This window comes from Danio aesculapii, chromosome 21 (genome assembly GCF_903798145.1).
Source record: "Danio aesculapii chromosome 21, fDanAes4.1, whole genome shotgun sequence".
Classification (NCBI taxonomy): domain Eukaryota; kingdom Metazoa; phylum Chordata; class Actinopteri; order Cypriniformes; family Danionidae; genus Danio; species Danio aesculapii.
In genome coordinates, this window is record NC_079455.1 from 20,434,436 (window position 1) to 20,453,724 (window position 19,289).

The 19,289-nt window shown below is 36.4% G+C and overlaps 1 protein-coding gene across 1 annotated transcript; it reads left to right on the forward strand.

Annotated features, from left to right (window-relative positions):
* The first annotated feature begins 1,960 nt into the window (after positions 1 to 1,960).
* Positions 1,961 to 18,895, forward strand: sms (spermine synthase). The gene is made up of 11 exons (XM_056446880.1): positions 1,961 to 2,136; positions 6,837 to 6,957; positions 7,551 to 7,638; positions 9,085 to 9,149; positions 9,958 to 10,133; positions 10,225 to 10,379; positions 10,465 to 10,554; positions 15,361 to 15,475; positions 15,833 to 15,912; positions 15,995 to 16,110; positions 18,049 to 18,895. Exons 1-11 carry the CDS (start codon positions 2,091 to 2,093, stop codon positions 18,077 to 18,079), a joined length of 1,083 nt encoding a protein of 360 aa, XP_056302855.1. The 5' UTR covers positions 1,961 to 2,090; the 3' UTR covers positions 18,080 to 18,895.
* Positions 18,896 to 19,289: the final 394 nt, after the last annotated feature.

A 19,289-nucleotide genomic window follows, 5' to 3' on the forward strand; every position in this document is an offset into this window, starting at 1 on the left:
CTAACAACACTGTAAAAAATGTTTTGACTCAACTTAAAATTTTAAGGCAACACACTTCATGACATTTTTGAGTTTACTCAACTTAAATCGAGTCAAGTGAAGTAATTGAGTTGAAAGTTGAGTCAACTCAAAAATGTTCTGAAGCTTGTGGCCTTAATTTTAAGTTGAGTCAATTTTGTTGTTTTTTTTTTACAGTGAATGTTTGATTTCTAGAATATCCTCTGATCAGTCCCACTGTTGCAAAACCTTCTTTCTAACTATTTTGAATGTGCAATTGCTTTATTTAAATAAAACAATGTCCAAAACAAAGCTAATAAGTTTCTTATGAGTATATGTACACTAGCAGTGGAATTTACTGCGATGCGACAGGGCGCCACCTGAAATCTTGCCTAGGCACCAAATTTGGTTAGGGCCAGGCCTGCTCTGATGTTTAGGTTTATTTATCTTTTTGGCATAAATAGAATATTCCCTCTATATGAAATATTCTTGTTTTAGGTTTTCTTATTGTAACAAAACATACATCCCTTATGTTAACCCAATTGACAATTTTATGTTCACACAAAACATTCTAGCAATTAACTTTATAGAAAAGGTCATGAAATTAACCAGCACTCAAGGTTCCAGAAGAGTATTGTTTGACCCCAATTTTTAGAAATAAAAATTTAATCAAACTTTCTAATAACTTTCTATATTTGCACATAGTTTCCTCAATTTACAGAAACAGTATAGAAAGGTTCAAAAGAATTGATTCTCTTGGATAAATCAAACTCATCTCAGCACTGTCTGGCACTTCCAAAGACAGACAGGGAAAGAGAGAAATGCCAAAATGAAACAGACCCTGAGAAAATAGTGGAAAATGGTGGAAACTAAGGAACATTTCCTGCAGCACGATGAACATTACCACAACCTTAGATCCACATATTTCAACAAATTCCAGCAAATAACACCAACTTACATGTTCAGAAAGTTCAAGGCATAACCTGGGAGATAACTCCAGTTTAATATCACAAGCAGTAAAATACATATCAACACAAAGAGTCAGCCAGTGGACAAAACTGGTCAGAAATATTACATATCATCTGAAAAGATATACATTGTGTAGTAGACGAGTCTCTTTCTTGTTTGCGTATGTATTTAGACTAAGTTCTGATTTTTTTTATTATGTATATTGTTTGGTGTTTTTGTATTTTGCAATGCTTTGTCAAGTCATGACAATAAAGCTAATATGAACTGAATTTATTGATTTAAGAGAGACAGAAACAGACATTATTCAGACAAATCATCTGATTGGATGTACTGTTGTGCATTTTATTAGATTTTTAAATGATTTTTTTCTTTCATTATCTTTTTTGATAAACATATTAGTAATTTTCTTGTTTGTGTATGTGTTTCGATTTGTGTATTGATTTTTTTTATTGTTTTTGACTACTTGACAAGTCATACCAATAAAACTCACTTGAATTGGAGTCAGAAACATTACGAAACTGAACAAATGTATTTTATTGTTCATTCATTCATTTTTCTTCGGTTTAGTCCCTTTATTTATCAGGGGTAACAACAGCGGAATGAACCACCAACTATTACAGCATGTGTTTTACACAGCGGATGCCCTTCCAGCTGCAACCCACTACTGGAAAGCACCCATACACTCTCATTCACACACATGGAGGAAACCGACGCGAACGCGGGGAGAACATGAAACCTCCACACAGAAATGCCAAGTGACCCAGCCAGGACTCGAACCGGCGACCTTCTTGCTGTGAGGCGACCGTGCTAACCACTTTATTTTATTTTAATTTTTTTTCTTTCATTCTTCTTTTAATAATCAGTCTTTTTCTTGTGTATGTATACGGACTGAATTGAATTGAGAGAGAGAGAGAGAGAGAGAGAGAGAGAGAGAGAGAGAGAGAGAGAGAGAGAGAGAGAGAGAGGGGCAGGCACAACGCAACCCCAGCACAGCGCGCACACACAAACACACGCACACCTCCTCCTCCCGCCGGCGTGCCACTTCTCTCTGACACCACCACAGACTCTCCACCGATTCACCTCCGGCTGCCTCATCCAGGCATGGCAGACGGCTTTACCCCATCATGGCAGTGCTACATTACACCCTCGACTTCAAGCTCCGCGCGCCAGGTAAATGTCCGCGAAATGAATGAAGGGGGCTCGCAGAAGCGGAGAGGGGGCTCGTGTTGCACTGCAGATACACGGGCCTCCCTCTTCGCAACTGCTCCGTAAGCGATTTATTGTCTCCCGTGGCCCCGTGCTGCTGCATTGCTAGACGGCCGCGGGATGTCTGCGTGTCACTGCAATCGAGCTTAAAGCTGCTTTTGTCGTGCAGATTCTCCTGACGTTTGCTCTGATAAATGACCTTCTGGAGGGTAGCATAGCGGTGTTAGCAGAGGCTAGCGTACAGTAACGTTAGGTTGTCCTCGGGACTGGCGTCGGCTCGGACTCATACGTTTGAATGGAGCTCATATAAATAAATAATGTTCACTAGTTAGCCGCAATGCGTACCATAACACACATTTCCTTGTATACTCCTAATAAGAATGCTCATACTACCCGTTATACCCGTTATAGCTAGCTAGTAGTAGGTGCGCATATGACACATTTAGATTTGCTGTACGCTGACAGGCTTTGAAAGTCTCTCACCTTCATTTCCAGTGCCTCTATTTCACTGGCTAATAATATCACAAGCCTTGTATTTTGGAGCGATCATATTTTGATATGGTGAACTCGCTACACAAATTGTGAGAAGCGTGACAGGTGCAAGTATCCTGTATTTTGATTTTAGGACAAATTTAGGTCAGCAGCTCTGACTGTTTGCAGTGTAAAACGGACAGGAATCAATATGGATTGGCTTGTTTGGGTTTATGTGTGTAACTAGGTTGAAATCGATTGTTTTGCAGCATATCCTTTTATTGTGGATAAATCCGAAGGCCACAATTAAATTGTCATCATGTGAATGCACAAAGGCAGAGCCTTCTTTGTGATTTGTGCATTTTAAAGGGACAGCTGACCCAAAAATGTTGATTATTTATTGGCTCTCATGCTGTTCAAAACCAGTTTGACTTTCTGTTCTCCATGGAAAACAAAAGGTGAAGTTAAGCATAATGACGGACGCAGACACTGTTAAAGGGATAGTTCATCCCAGAATGAAAATTAGCAGTTGTGGTTTACTAATTTACAGGTTTTTCGAGATTTTTTTTTTTTTGCAGTGGAAGATCTTTAGCTGAAACTGGTTCTTGGTAATTTGAAAAATGCAACATATGGAGTTTGGGCGATGTAGGCCAAAATCATAACTCTGTATTTTTTGGCTGAATTGCAATATAAAGTATATAGCAATATTACACGAGTAGCAGTGCGATATGGCTCTATATCGATACTGGTGGGAGGTGTGCCTTAGTGTCCCACTAGTGACGATATACATTACATATCATCCGAAAACATTAGGACTGAGTGTGATATTGTGTTTATACAACAGTTCGACGGCATAATCGTGTATATAAATAAGATAATAAAAAACAGAGATTCTCAAAATCCTTTAGTATGAGGAACTATTTTTTCCGCCGTTCCTTCACATCTGCAGCTGACGTCAGAACAACAGAAACCATTGCTACTTCACACACGTCACTTTAGAGCTAGTATTTGAATGATTCTCTAGTGTAAAGTGATGACAAAACAAGTGATTTTGCTGACGTTTTAAGATTATAAGGCTGAACAGCATGAAATGACATCAGTCTAGAGATATTTCCCAGTATTTCACTGTTGCAATCGGGAGATCACAAAAAGCCAAAGTAAAGCTAACACTACCAGATTATTGTTGTGTGTGTGATAAGGAAAAATGCTAAACTCAGGCTTATACAAAGAGTGGCCAACAAAAAATACATGCATCCCAAATATATGAGTCCCATATCACACTCAGTACACTAATTAACTATTGTATAAATACAGCACTACAACATACAAAAGAAAGAGCTCGACTTAAAAAGTCACTTACCAGTTTTATAATGATTTGATCAGCTGTAGTTTGAAATGACATGTGTTTTTTTCTCCTCTAAGGGCTTATTATGTGGTTTCTGTCGCCATCTTATGGATGAACAACGTCAACCGTCTTTGCTCTGCTCAGTATGACAGGCTGATGGATGCTGGCGTGCTGTATCTCTGAAATTATAAATATTTTAAAAAGGCACCGTCCTTAAAAATAAACTGCATAGTTGCAATCTAAACATCTATATTCTCTAATAAAAAAGCCTCAAAAGTACATTGTTGTCCAACAGCTGCAATATTTGCCAATCTGTAGTCCTCTGCTTGCCACTCGTGTGAGCGGAGTAATACACAAGGGTGAAGACGCTGTACGCGTGCTGATATTATCAAATTCGAGAACCTGCGTATTTTGTGTTTTTATGTTGGTGTAAAATATGTATTACTATTTTCCTGGTCTAATATTGTTACACGTTAATGTTACACGTTACAAAAGGGTTAAAATCACATGACATGCTAACATGCTAGCATTACAATATCAAAGCCAAAAATATCTTTTTTTAAGCAGAATTTAAATCCAAAGAACTTTTTTGATTACTCCATTATAATAGTCACCTCACAGTTACTGCCATATTATAATTACATTCATTTATAGGTATTATAACAGCAAACGTTGTTAGCAAAATGTGTATTTAGTGGATTACTGCACGCAAATACAATGGTGCTCGTTCACTAAAATTTATGATGTTCAGCAGGTGTTTTATATGACTTTCTAACAGATGAAGAATATACCTGTGAAATGTAAACTATGCACTTAAGAAAACACCTCACCTCAAACACATCAAACAGCGGACGTGGTCAATCTGTCAGCAACACATGTCTAGTCTAGTATCTGACAGGCCAAACCACTTCAGACTGGATGTTAACTACATTTTACAAGATTTTGAAGCCCTAAATATAAAGCGTGGCTCATGTTTAAATCAAATTGACTCACCGTCTCCATTATTTTTCGAATGCGCTAGTATTAGACAATTATATGTTGATATACAGTTTATTGCTTCAACCATATCGTTCAGTAAAAAATATATTGATATATATTAGGGCTGCACGATACTGGAAACTTTTGACATAGCGATGTTTTTTTTTCCCTGCAGAATATATATTGTGATATAAATACAATTTCACCACATGACTTAAATAGCTCTATGTGGAAAGTCATTACTTTTAATTGATTGGATGATTTGTATGGGAGTGAATATAAATATATGTAATTTATTATATACATATAATAAACAAGCTTCAGTCTTAAATAAACACAATGGAGCAAATGTTTAAGTGAAATAAACAGTGATTCATGGTATTCTGGAACAAAAGTTTAGTAATCAAATGTAAAAGGGCATTCATCAAATAAATAATTCAATAAAATCAAAGTTTTACTACTTTTTTATGCTCTTTATGTTCTTTTAAAATGCTCTAAACTCTTAAAATGTTCACGTGGGCCTTAAAAACACATGGAAATTTTTAAATTCAACTCTATAATAGTTAAATTCTGCAGTGTCTCCACAAATCGCATGTGTTTTGGCTTGTGGATTCTGGTCATCTTCATAACTTAACATTGCATATCCTGCGATGTGACTGATGCGGACACACATTGCGATAGTGATGCTCAAACGATTTATTGTGCAGCCCTAATAAATATTGTACACGCCGTCTAATAGGGCTGGCTGATTAATCAAAAGCCAATCGTGCAAAGCTGTGATTGTCGTACACATCTTGTCAGAGAAGCATGGTTGTGCGATCAGCAGTAAATCTCCTCCAGAGGGTGCTCTTGTGCAGAAACGACATATAGCCAGGAAGAAGAAACTCCCATAGCCTCACATTATAAACTGAAGATTTAACAACTTTCTTTAGTTCTGCGTTGGGCTGGGCGATATGGCAATATGCAGTCTCGATAAATATTTTTCTTATTGATTGATAATGATATATATTCTGATATAAATTGTTAATGCTTCCAGATTTAAAAGAGTAACAATGACTGAAGCCACAAAAATGAGAAGATCCATTAATGGCGTAACATTTTCAGTTGATAAATTTTTCTATCTAAAATCTTTAATATCATCACACTTTTAGATTCCCATTGTTGCACATTTCTGCTGTGTGGTTGGCTTTTAGATCAATATAGAGTAAAAAAAAAGTCCAGAGATTATCATTGTAATTGACATAAATTTTATTGTGATTCGATATAATATCTAGTTTTACGTGACTAATAATCACACAACTATGGAATCATCTCACAGAAGGATTATTTCAAACACTCGATTAAAGTTATGAAGTGAGTTTTTAGTAAAAAGTTATTAAATGTGGTATTTTCACATGAGGCATTTCCTACACAGAGCCATAAAACTGTTTTCTTGATTTCATTATCATCTAATTGAATCAATATCCATGTTGAACTCAATTTTGCGAAGATCTAAATTGGCTTTATAGACAAAATACGCCTGAAAAATATCCTTGATTAATCGCCCAGCCCTGTGACTCCCCAAACCAAATCTTTACCTGTGGCTCCAGAAGATTCTTTGGGGCATTTAAAGCAAATCATTTGGTCTGTGCAAGAAACTGGGTAAATGAACCCAATGTCTCTTTAATAATTAGACCTCAACATCTTTTATTTGTCAATAAGTGATAACAGAATTAGCTTTTTTTAGGTGAGAACATATCCTTAAAATATCTTCCTGATATAGGAGCCTGATTGGCTGTTATTGGCGTAATTAGTGATCAGAAAGGCCTTCGATGGCTTTTTTAAATGGAGTAAAATATAATCCTTCTGTTTTTCCCCTTTTTCTGTTCAGCTGATGTCTCTGCGACTGTGCGTGGCCTGCAGTCTATATTTCAAGAGCAGGAAATGACAGAGAATGTCCACGACTCTGAGGGACACGGATATCTGGCAACCTTCATCGGCAAGAATAGCAGGTGAGCGAAATGCCTTTCGTAGGACATCAGAGTCCTTCACAGCATGCAAAACAGGTTTTGTTTTGCTGAAAGGGGGAGGGACCTGAATTTGAATTATGGATGATGATGCTGTAACTGCCCTTTCATTATGGCTAATTTGTTTGCCATGACTCATACTGGAATTCTGTAGGAAAGAGACTCGCTTTCCCCTCCATCGGGCCATTCCATGGAGTGTTTCCATTTTGTCTCTGTAACAGCTAAGCATAATGTTGACGCTAACTGACAATACTGATGACTGACCGCTGAAAACACCAGGTGTGCTCCTGCGTCCAGACTCTTTTTAGGATGACCATTGATTGGCCAGTTAAGTGCATCCTCTGCGCAACAAAGGGCAGCATTTAGAAGAGCGTGGGGTCATTTGGGTGGCTTTGTGCATCTGATCTAAAGGCTTTAGTAGTCACTTCCTGTTTTGTGTGTGGCTTGCTGTAAACACAGCTGTTGGGGCTTTGTTTAAGCTTAAGCTGGGATGAATCTGGCCCGTGCTGCTTATGACTTTTTGGTACATTTTTGGACCACGATTGTTTTAATTGAGTTTTGTTTTTTCCTCAAATCAGGTTTGCCATCTTACGAATGCACTCCCATGGTCTGGTGACCTTTGACCTGCAGTGTCTTGAAGGAGACGATGCAGCGCAAGTGGACAATGTGAGTTAATGGAATGCGGTAGGCCAGTGTTTCCCAACACTGTTGCTCGAGGCACACCAACAGTACATATTTTGGATGTCTCCTTTATCTGATCCATTCATTTCAGGTTTTTGAGTGTCTTCTAATGTTCTGATGAGTTGATTCAGGTGTGTTTGAATAGGGAAAGGTTGAAAATGTGCACTGTTGGCGTGCCTTCAGGAACGGGGTTGGGAAACACTGCAGTAGGTCATATTAGTATATGAATGTTATTTCTTTTTGCACAGAGAGTTAATATTTAAATACACTGATAATTTGAAAACACTAATCTTTAGCAGTCCTTAACTGAATATACATATTTTGTGTTGTACATTATTAGATCAAGTGATTTCTATTGACTTGGATCCTCAAAAATTACTAAATGTCTTCTATTATTCATGCCAGGCCAGTAAATGGCAATATCACTCTGTAATGAAACGCTATGCTCCTGTACTCATATGGATGGTTCTGTAATCCATTCAAGATAGACTGAACATGAATATGAATGTGCATATTATATCACAACATTGTGAGTTTGCAGTGTAGTATTTTGTAGTGACTCCCAAAACACCATTGTCATATTCACATATAAAGCAGGCCCATAGTCAGAGGGGTTCGGGTGGTTTAAAACACTGAAAAAGTCTAGAATTGGTCCCTACATGAGCTCATCTGTCCTATTTTTGAATGCTATGCCATCATAAATTGTGAAAATAATCAGTAGAAAAAGGCTTTTGAGACAAATTAAATTTTTAATTATTCAAATGGCCAAATTCAGATTGAGGAAAGTTGGATGAGCCAGTTTATTATTTGCTTATAGCATACAATTCTTTTATTTAAAAAAAGTTTTAACAGATTCCCAATAGTTTTTTATTTTCTAATAATTGATGATAAAAAATTTTCATTTTCATATTTCTTAATTTTTTTATTTAAAATGCTAATTCATAACATTATTTATAAAACTGTAACTGTAAAACTGTCAGTGTATATATACCTTGTAGTAAAATAGTATTGTAAGCACTTTGACAAAATTGTATAAAAAAAATTTGGTACATCAAAGAGTGTGGTCACCGTCCGACAAGCTGATTCAGCAAAGCTTAGTGCTTAAAATATCACTAAAATGACTGCAAAAGCCCATAATTGAATAGAAAATAAGGTGAAAACTGCAAAAAGATCCACTTTTTAGAAAAACGAAACACCCCATTAAATAGGCTGGCTATGGGCCTGTAAACTAATTCAGACTTCTTTTTCAAGTTAATATCTTGCACCTCTGAGTGGATGGTTCTCGCATTTTGCAATTCAGACTTTTTATTTTTAGTTTGTCTTTCACATTTTCTTTTTATTTACGATATAAATATTATTGCTCTTGAATGTTATTTCATCCTGTTTTTGATTCAGAAAGTCACGATTAAGACGTTTGTTTTTCCTTTGCAGCTACTGAATGCACTGGAGAAGAAATTAAAGGCTCTCCTAGATGGAAATATCCAAAGGATCAAGAGGTGAAACTAGCATCATATTTACCGTGAATCGGTTGCCATAAAAACAATCTTCTCACATTTGTTAATTTATTCTTATTCTGTTCACACCAGACATGGCATGCATAATTAAATCAGGCTATTTGCACATAAGTAGATGCGCGAACATTTTGAGTTTACTCGCTTCATTCCCGCATCAAATTCACTTCACAATAGACACAGGTTTGCATTATGAGCGGGGCGTCTGTTTGCCCGGAGACTAGCTTCGTTGCTAAATGACTAACATGGATTTTATTAAAATAATAGCTTATGTGCTTTAGGAAGGCTGAAAAACATTGTATATTCATTTGGCGCCATGTCTTGAGTCGACTAGATTCTTTTAGAGATGCACCCAGCTCAGTTTATCAACTCCTCCCAAAACTACCTGGATGATGAAGGCTTTCAGCAGTGCTTCAGACTGAGCTGAAGCCAGTTAGACGAACTGTTGTTCGGTGTCGGCAGGAGGATTTCCCCTCGGGACACCAACAACAGGCGCTACGTCATAATCACTCCCCTACAAGAGCAAGCTCAAGATTGGTTAACGTGGCACAAATGTCTGCTGAAGTTCAGATTTTCCAACTCGAGCGATAAAGCATGTCAAACATTCAACTTGCGCCACTTCATTTTCGCATATCGCGCCACAGGATGTCTATTCACATCTTTGCATTGACTTAACATGTAAATCACTCGCGCATGATGCTTCATCTGCGTCTTGTGTGAACGCAGCATTATGCTTTTTCAGTATTTGGTCACCAAAATATAATAGTTTATTTAACTGAATATATCCCTTCAGACTCCCTGCGCTGATTCGAGGCAGTGATGTGGACCGGTACTGGCCCACGGCAGACGGCAGGCTGATGGAGTACGACATTGATGAAGTTGTGTACGAGAAGGATTCTGCCTACCAGAACATCAAAATCTTGCACTCGCGACAGTTTGGCAATATGCTCATCCTTAATGGGGATGTCAGTAAGTTGGGCTTATTTACAACTTTCAGATTTTCAGGTTGTTGTATCACGTGTGCGTCTGTGTGTAGTAATCATTTGTGATCGAATGTCAGATTTGGCAGAAAGTGATCTGCCTTACACTCAGGCCATTATGGGCAACGGCAAAGAGCACTATGCTGGAAAGGAGGTACTTATTCTTGGAGGAGGAGATGGTGGGATTCTCCACGAGGCAGTGAAGCTCAAACCAAAGATGATCACCATGGTTGAGATATCCTTTATGCTAAGCACCTAAATAGTGAAGTACTTTATAAATGTCTGACTGGTTTTAGGTTTTTCCTTAATTAAGTATTAACATTGATGAGCTGGTGATCGATGGATGTCGGAAACACATGAGGAAGACGTGCGGGAATGTTTTAGATAACTTGAAGGGAGATTGTTACGAGGTAAGGATTGACTGAGGTAATTATTTGTGTTATTACATGATATTAGAAGAAGCTTGAAGGTTTTATTTATGTCAGCTGTGGTTGCTTAACATTACCAGCTTAGTTTAAGTTCATAACTGTCAAGTCTAAATATTGAGAAGCCATATTTTAACAGTATTTTTCCAGATGTTAAGCTGAAACATGCTGTGTCTTTATTTGCAAAGTGACTATACCAATATCAAATAATTTAGTTTGAGACCACTCATCTAGATCTCTCTTTTTTTGTGAAATCATATACAAGTTTTAATTCTGAAGTCCTCCATTTTTATGGTGAAAACTCCTACACTGCCAAAAGGAGACATTTATTGAACAATTTTGCTATTTTTGGCCTTATGTACTTGTATGGCTGACAAAATATCTCAAAGAAAGTTAAATAATTCAATTCGATGACTTGAAAGAGCCTGTGGTAATGCAGGCACTGTACCGCAAAACTAATTTAGCTAAGCTAGCACAAAAAATAGCATTATTACAAGAATGCCAGAGTGTAAATAAAGCCTATCCAGCAGAGTGTGGGAAAGTTCAATCTTTTTTGTTATTTGCTTGGTGGTTCAGAATATAAATAAATGCAGAAGCAGTGGTTTATTATTAGCAAACAACTCAACGCTGATGAGGGAACTGTTTGAAGGATTATATAAAATGTGCTGTACTCTTTCCTCTTAATATCAAAATAAACACAACAAAAATGAAAGTGGTGAGAAAATAAGCAATACAGCACTTTAATCGTGCATATACTTTATACATTAGATTGCTTTAAAGTTATACATTTTTTTGTATTATACATGAAAAACAGCATCATTGATGGACTCAATTTGAATTACAACTTGATTTTCTGCTATAAATTAGCTCAATAGTGTAGAGCAAAATAATGTTAATTGTCTTTTTATGACTGTGAATGCAAAAAAACAACTTGTGTGGGGCGCTGTGTAGGATAGAAACTTTGCTTATTAACACATACATAAAACACATGCATATACACCTATAAATTACTCACATATATATCTATACCAGTGATTCTCAAACTTTTTTCATCAAGTACCACCTCAGAAAAACATAGTCTCTCCAAGTACCACCATAATAACGATGCAGATTAATTCCTAGTATTAAGAATGTTTATTATTGTCAGCCACTTTAATCATTATAAATAGTTTGAACATTAACACTGTACTGTGCTATTAAGTAAAAAAAATTAATAAATAAAAAGTCAACGTTTAAAATGTGCTTTTAAAAGTTAATTAAAAATGGTAGGCTACTGTTCTTAAAGTAAAAATTTTTGATCAATTTTAAAATATGTTGCATGTACACGTGACATACTTGTATATCTTTAAAATCGAAACATTAACTTGTATTTTAAATAAATGATTTGAATTACATATTTAAATTAGAAATTAGATCTGCTTATTGCACACCCTTTACAGTACGTGTGTCAGAAAAATGATTGATTGCATGCATAAATACACTGCTTGACCAATTCATACGTGATTTATCCATTCATACATGCGGAATATCCATGTTTTGAGATCTCATCTTACGTGGACCGTGGAGTTTGTGTTAACCGCACACAGAGACTAATTAGGCTATATTCAAGCTGCAAGCTTCAAGCATGGCAAAGTTGCTTGAGTCTATGTTTAGTGTCCCGCGACATTTGAGTCACATCCAGAAAAATATTAGCCTAAATCTGAGATAACAAATTAATCGAAAGCCACGCTGCTTTACAAAACAACTAACTTTATATATTGACAACACGCATTTTTTACACACACATTTGTGATAATTATTTTACCAATGATGCAGCATGCAGTAACCGAAATGCCATCACAACAGCACTAGTCTTGAGAAGCGTGTCTCTAGCGCGTATCTGCTCCGCAAGCGCCACTGCCGTGCACCGCTTTCTCTGGCTCTGCGCCAAAGCAGGTTGATTTTTAGCATCTGATGACACGATGAAATAAAGCAAACATTCTAAACACACCATTGTGATTGTACGCTTCAGGGAAAAGCTGGTGCTGATCACATGAGTGTAATCATTCGAGTCAAAGTGTATTAAATTTTTTTTTTCATTCAGTATTCCTTTATGTACCACTAGAAGGAAGCCTGCGTACATACCACAGTTTGAGAACCACTGCTCTATAATATTGGGTGTTTAAAACAATACACACTAACATGCATATAATTTTGATCCTTGCATAAACACCCACATTAACACATGCACATACATGTAAACTCGATTCTTGCATAAACACCCACATTAACACACACACACACATACATAAAAACTCGCTGCATGTAAACACACCTATACACATTCACATAAACATATATGCAAGTTCACACTGCATGACTTTAAACATCGGCAGATCGCTGTGCCGTTCACAATACATGACTTGATTTTTTGTGTCTTTTAATCGCTGTGTTCACACTACGCGACACAACGTAAACGATCCACAAGAGGGGGTCACACACTACATGATCTGATAACAACTCGTTCCCCAACAGCTCAGTCAAGCTACCAAACTACAGCCAATGAAATTTTGAGGGAGGAACTGTCAAAAAAGCTGAACACTATTGGCTGCTTGTGTGCTGACGTCACTGACAGCGTTTTAAGCTTTCAAGTGAGCATTTAAAAACATTGTCAGTCAGCGGAGACATCAGCGGATCAATCGCTCATCTGTAAGGTTCAAGTGGAGAGATGTGACTTTAACAGTATTACTACCGAGACAGAGTGTTTTTAATTTTTTGAATTTAATAACTCTGAAATAAAACTAACATCTATAACACCCTGACGTTTTCTAAATATCTGTGTATTTCTTTTTAACATTGTTTTTTTTTTAATTATTATTATTACAAAACAGTAAAGAGCTGAGTATTTCTACCTTTAATTATCATATTGGTCAAAAATGACTGCATGGATGTCTGCTACTTTTCGCTGTGACTTTAAATATGCATGCTTTTTATGCCTAGCAACTTCCTCCTCACATAAACATAACTTTCTGATAGCAAAACATACATTTACTTCAGATATATCTTTCAAAACAGCATATTCTGTGCCCAGGCATCGTCTGTGTCTGTGCGTGTTCTAGTATCTTAAGTATTACCAAAATGATAATATTTTTCAGGGTAATGGTGTCATAAAATATGATGACAGACATTCAAAGCTGAATTTTAATATCTCAATAGATGCTTTGAATGTAAATATGACGTGAGAATATGATGTTTAAATGAGAATGGTCAGAATGACCAGTATGGTAATTCTAATAGTTACAGAAATCTATTTCCACTGTTAATATAGCCGACTCTCATGTCCGTGTTAACGCAGAATGAAGCAAGTGCATCGATGCCCATTCTGGCCTATCACAAACGTTTCTGTTGAACTCTTGAGCACAACGGCCATTCAGCTCATGCTGATATGCTCTCTCATTGACTGCAGCTCGTCACTACATTGACACTACACTACATTAAAATCCTGTAGTGGGAACTAGGCTTTAGTTTACTCAGATTAAAGATCGATTTAGCTCAACGTGCAGTATCTTAGGAATGTTACATAAAAAAAATTGTTTGTCTGAATGTAAAACTTCACTCATGTTGTCCCATCCTAGCAGGCACACAACGTCATAAGATGTTATTATTAGGTTATATTTAGGTCCTGATGTTGGGTGACAACGTTATTTTGATGTCCACTTACGATTTCCAATTACGGGGATATTTGGTCGATTTTAGGTTGTGTTGGAAAATTACCAGAATCCAACGTCGAGCCAACATCTTAAACCAACGTCTTATTGACGTCAGATACTGACATTTATTCGTCAGGTATGGCAACCAAAATCCAACGTCAGATAGACATAGTGGTAACGTCCACACAACGTCAAGCTGTAACATAATTAGATGTTGATTTTAGGTTGCGTTGGAAAGTGACCAAACATTGGATACTGACGTTGGTTTGACATTGGGTTCTCACGTCAACCCGATTTTCATTTCCACCCAAAATGCGACATCCTACGATGATGGGGTACAACGTCAATCTGATGTCATGTTGATGTCCTGTGCCAATAGGGATATCCATATGACTTGCACATTGAAATGTTTCTCATGGTGTGAGGGCTAGCTAAAATACATGTTTGGGTTTGTTTTTGGTTTTATTTAGGACTGGTCTATTATTACTGGAGGTAATGATAAAATGTGACCAGTTATGGACCAGACATACGTCTTTTTTATTTTCTCTCTCAACAATGCAATATTGCTGTGACTTATTTTCCCCAAAATGGATTACTCCAGTCTTCAATATCACATGATCCATCAGAAATCATTTTAATATGTTGATTTGCTGCTCAAACATTTCTGAGAATCGCTGTTGAAAACCAGTTTTGCTGCTTAATCTTTGTGTGGATTTTCAGGATGAATGTAAAGGTCAGAATTACAGCGGTTATTTTTTGAAAATCCACTTGTAATGTGTCTACTATAATTAATATCTTGCTATATGAAAGAATTATCTTTATGATCATTTTTAACTGGCTGGGAACTTTTAAACTGCATGGTACATAACACTGTATTATACATTCACATTTCTTTATCCTGTTTTGTCTCGTAATCAGTTACTTAATTTTTTTTAGCTTGACGTTACAATGCGGCCCCTTTCCTGCTTTTGAAATGAGTGCTATGCAGACAGTTGAGGGAAATTACCCAAATTCTGGGCAACTGCCAGTTTTTATGTCTAACAATATGACGCTTTGTTTCTCATCATGAATATCACCTTTATGTTTCCTCCTCTTCTTTCAGATTTTGGTACAAGATTGCGTTCCTGTACTGAAAAAGTTTGCCGAGCAGGGGAGGACGTTTGACTATGTCATCAATGACTTGACAGCAGTCCCTATTTCCACAGCACCTGAGGAGGGTTAGTGTGTATGTCTTTACAAGCCACACACATAAATACACATTTACTCACCGTTTGCTTCCCCTCAAGGGATTCCAAGTGTTTGTTTGTTTTTTCTGTTGAACACAAAGATATTTTGAACAATGTTGGGAAACAGGGAACCGTTAACTTTCATAGTATGAAAAAACAAATACTATGGAAGTTATCGGTTACAGGTTTCCAGCATTCTTCAGAATATCTTCTTTTGTGTTCAACAGAAGAAATAAATTAAAACTAGTTTGGAAATGGATGGTGAGTAGATGATTTGAGAGTTTTCTTTTTTTGTGGGTGCACTGTCCCTTTAAATCAGTTAAATTGTTGACTTGTTTGCTTCTGTAGATTCAACTTGGGAGTTCCTGAGACTCATCCTTGACCTCTCGATCAGAGTTTTGCGGCCGGGTGGGAAGTATTTCACACAGGTGAGAGGGCCGTTTTATATTTGTTTGGGAATGTTGTAATTGTGTATTTGTTTATTGTGTTCATGATGTTTTCTGCCTGCAGGGTAACTGTGTGAACCTGACTGATGCGCTCAGCGAATATGAAAAGCTTTTGGGGAGACTTTCGTGCAAAGTCGACTTTTCCAAAGAGGTGGTGTGTGTTCCCTCCTATATGGAGCTGTATCCTTTTTGAAATGATTCTCTCTTATTGTGAAATAATTTTTTAGAAGAAATATGTCAGCGAAAGCATAAATATCTGTTTTTTTAGCTTATTCTAAATTATTTTTTTTAATTTGTTTGTTTGACCAAGCTGCTGTCACCATAAAACATTTTATTAGAATGTGAAAGTTTAAGTAACATTGGACAAGATTATTATAATAAGAACACTTAGATGTTTTTATAAAGGTATTATCAGCTAGAATTTGAACTAAAAAAATTTATTTAACTTTTAAAATAATTTTTGGTGAAATTAATTAATTAATTAATTTATTTATTTATATATTTGTTTGTGCATCATCTCTTATTGAAATATGAAGTTGTTCTTATCTAATGTTTTTATGTGTATCAATCTTGCCATGAAATAGCCATATATATATATATATATATATATATATATATATATATATATATACACACACAGATATATTTACGCCAGTGTGGATAGTTTTAGTTCTAAAATTCCATTAAAAAGACATATTAGTGTAAACGGGATCTAAGTGTGCATTTTCGCGAGCGGGCGCGAGGCGGAGGATCGCGATGCCGGCTCAGCATCATGATGTCATTGTCAGATAGCATCGTCTATCAACCCAACCCTAAAACACAGCTGTTATCATGTTACTAATTATTTAAAATGTTAAATGGTTAATAGTAGGGCTGCACGATATTGGAAAAAATCTGATATTGCGATATTTTATTTTTCTGCGATAAATATTGCGACTACAGTTTCAGAAGATGAATAGCTCTATTTGACGGTTTTCAGGGGAGTCGAACAGTATTCAGGTACAGAAATTGAATAATCACAATGCAAAAAAAAAAGCTTTTCTTACTTTTTGTTTTCTAGTTTAAATATAAAAAAACATCTTAGACCAAGTAAAATGTTAGTTTTTTGTTTAGTTTTCACTGTCAGAAGAAATGAGTGTAAATTAAGGTTTTTTATTTGCTTGTTTTGAGGAAATGATCTGCCAGTGGGGTAAGTAAAATGGGATAAGTTTTTGCTTTGAAATGTAGATATTTAGACTAGAAACAAGCAAAAAATTTTAAGTGAGAAATGTTTTTTGCATAAATCATATAAATTACATATAAATACAGTGATAAATACAATTCTGTGGCTCCTGGTCATCTATAATATAGACTGGACATTGCATATCTTTGCGATGTGACTATTGTGAATGCGCACATTGCAATATCGATGCTGAAACAGTATATTGTGCAGCCCTAGTTAATAGTTTAATTAAATATAAACAAACCAAATAAACAAATATATTTTAACAGTTATCATTGTTGAGGAAATACAGAAATGCTCATAACCACCATCCCATTAATAATTATTTTTAAGTTAAAATGGTATTGAATTTTATATAAAGTGCATTTATTATTGTTTAAAATGATTATAAAATCACTTTGTTTTTTAATTTGTGAACATTTATTTTTCTTATTCGTTAAATTGTAATACTTATAAAATTATTAGAATCATGTAGGAAACCATAATATTCCTCTGGGTGCTCCGGTTTCCCTCACAGTCCAAAGACATACGCTATACAGTAGGTGAATTGGGTAAGCTAAATTGGCCGTAGTGTATGTGTGTGATTGTGTATGGATGTTTCCCAGTGCTGGGTTGCAGCTGCATAAAACATGTGCTTGATAAGTCGGCGGTTCATCTCGCTGTGGTGACCCCACATCAATAAAGGGACTAAGCTTAAAAGAAAGAAAGAAATTAAGAAACCATAATGCAATAAACACTTGATGGAGAATTATGAAATTATAAATAGCAGTTAGTTTTCCCCCACGTCAACAGTTTTGATCATACATGAACTTAAAATGTATGAATTTTCTGTTGTCGACTGAAATCTGGATTGACCTCACCTGAATTAACATCATCTCCTTAACCTGCTGCCTCAGATGGGTGTTTTACACCATCTGGAAGAAGTAATGTCTCTTCCTCCTGCCGCAATGTGAAGACCCCCTGATGCACTGAGGGGAGACGTGCACATATCTCTCCGTTTCTGCTGTCCCTCCACGTCCACAAATCAGCCTTCCCTTCGTTCGGCTCTTTGTTTTTGTTGTGTTTGAAGTTTCCCGAGCTCTCGGTTTTGTTGGTCCGATGTTGTTTTGAGTGGGCTCCTCCAGAGAGCGCTGTGGTGCCGTGTGTGATGATACTGAAGCCTGGAGGACGACGAAGCATCCAGACGCATTTTCTGACCCTGGCCTTTGAAGATTTGCTCTTATGATTCAGATTTTACATTGCTCTTTGTGTTTTAGTGTAGCTCTGCTTTTTTTTTTTTGCAACATATTGTAAATGTGGCTTGAGCGTGATTTGATTTATGGTGCTTCACAGGGAGTTCACAGGCAGTGTTGCATTCTGGGAGTTCACCGAATAGTCTATAATTGAAGCCCCCAAATATGTCTTAAAAGGGAAAACAAAGTCCTTGCTGTGGCAATTTTCATTTTTGTTTTATTTTTCGCTGAACTGTGAATGTTAACTTTTTTTATTTTATAATTAGGTCCAGAGTAGGTTTCCCTGCTTGATGTTTTTGCATCATTTTTTATATATATATAAATATAAAGAAAGAAGGTTTTACTGAATGTAGGCCACTTAGATTCATGCCTTTTATTCATATTGTGGTGCTTCGTTGATATTATTTATTTGATTTTATTTCACCTTATGCCATTGATCCTGCCCTGAAAAGTAACTCCTGTTAATGAGAGTGAGAATCATCTATTAAAGCATACGAGGAGAAAATGATAAGTCTATGTTTGGTCTTGTGTCTGATATCGTTCTATAAAAATACTGTACACCATTATTATTGTTTTTATTATTAGGGGTCAAGCACAAAAGGTAGTCTTTATTTTTTTCCCTCTCCTGAAGTCTATGGCAGCCTAGTGGACTGTACGGTAATAAGATGTGAATTTTGCCCCACAGATTAACCACAACATTTACATTCAATTGCCACTTTATTAGGTACACCTGTCCACTGCTCATGACACATTTCTAATCAGCCAATCACATGACAGCAACTTAATACATTTTGGCATGTAGACATGGATGGACTACAGCAGCAGAAGACCACACCAGGTGTCACTCCTGTTAGCTAAGAACAGGAAACTGAGGCTACAATTCACACAGGCTCACCAAAATTGGA

Coding starts and splice junctions, on each gene's coding strand:
- sms (XM_056446880.1), top strand. CDS start 2,091: ATGGCAGTGCTACATTACACCCTCGACTTCAAGCTCCGCGCGCCAG. Junction 6,958..7,550: donor TTCATCGGCAAGAATAGCAG/GTGAGCGAAATG, acceptor TCCTCAAATCAG/GTTTGCCATCTTACGAATGC. Junction 10,380..10,464: donor AGATGATCACCATGGTTGAG/ATATCCTTTATG, acceptor TTAAGTATTAAC/ATTGATGAGCTGGTGATCGA.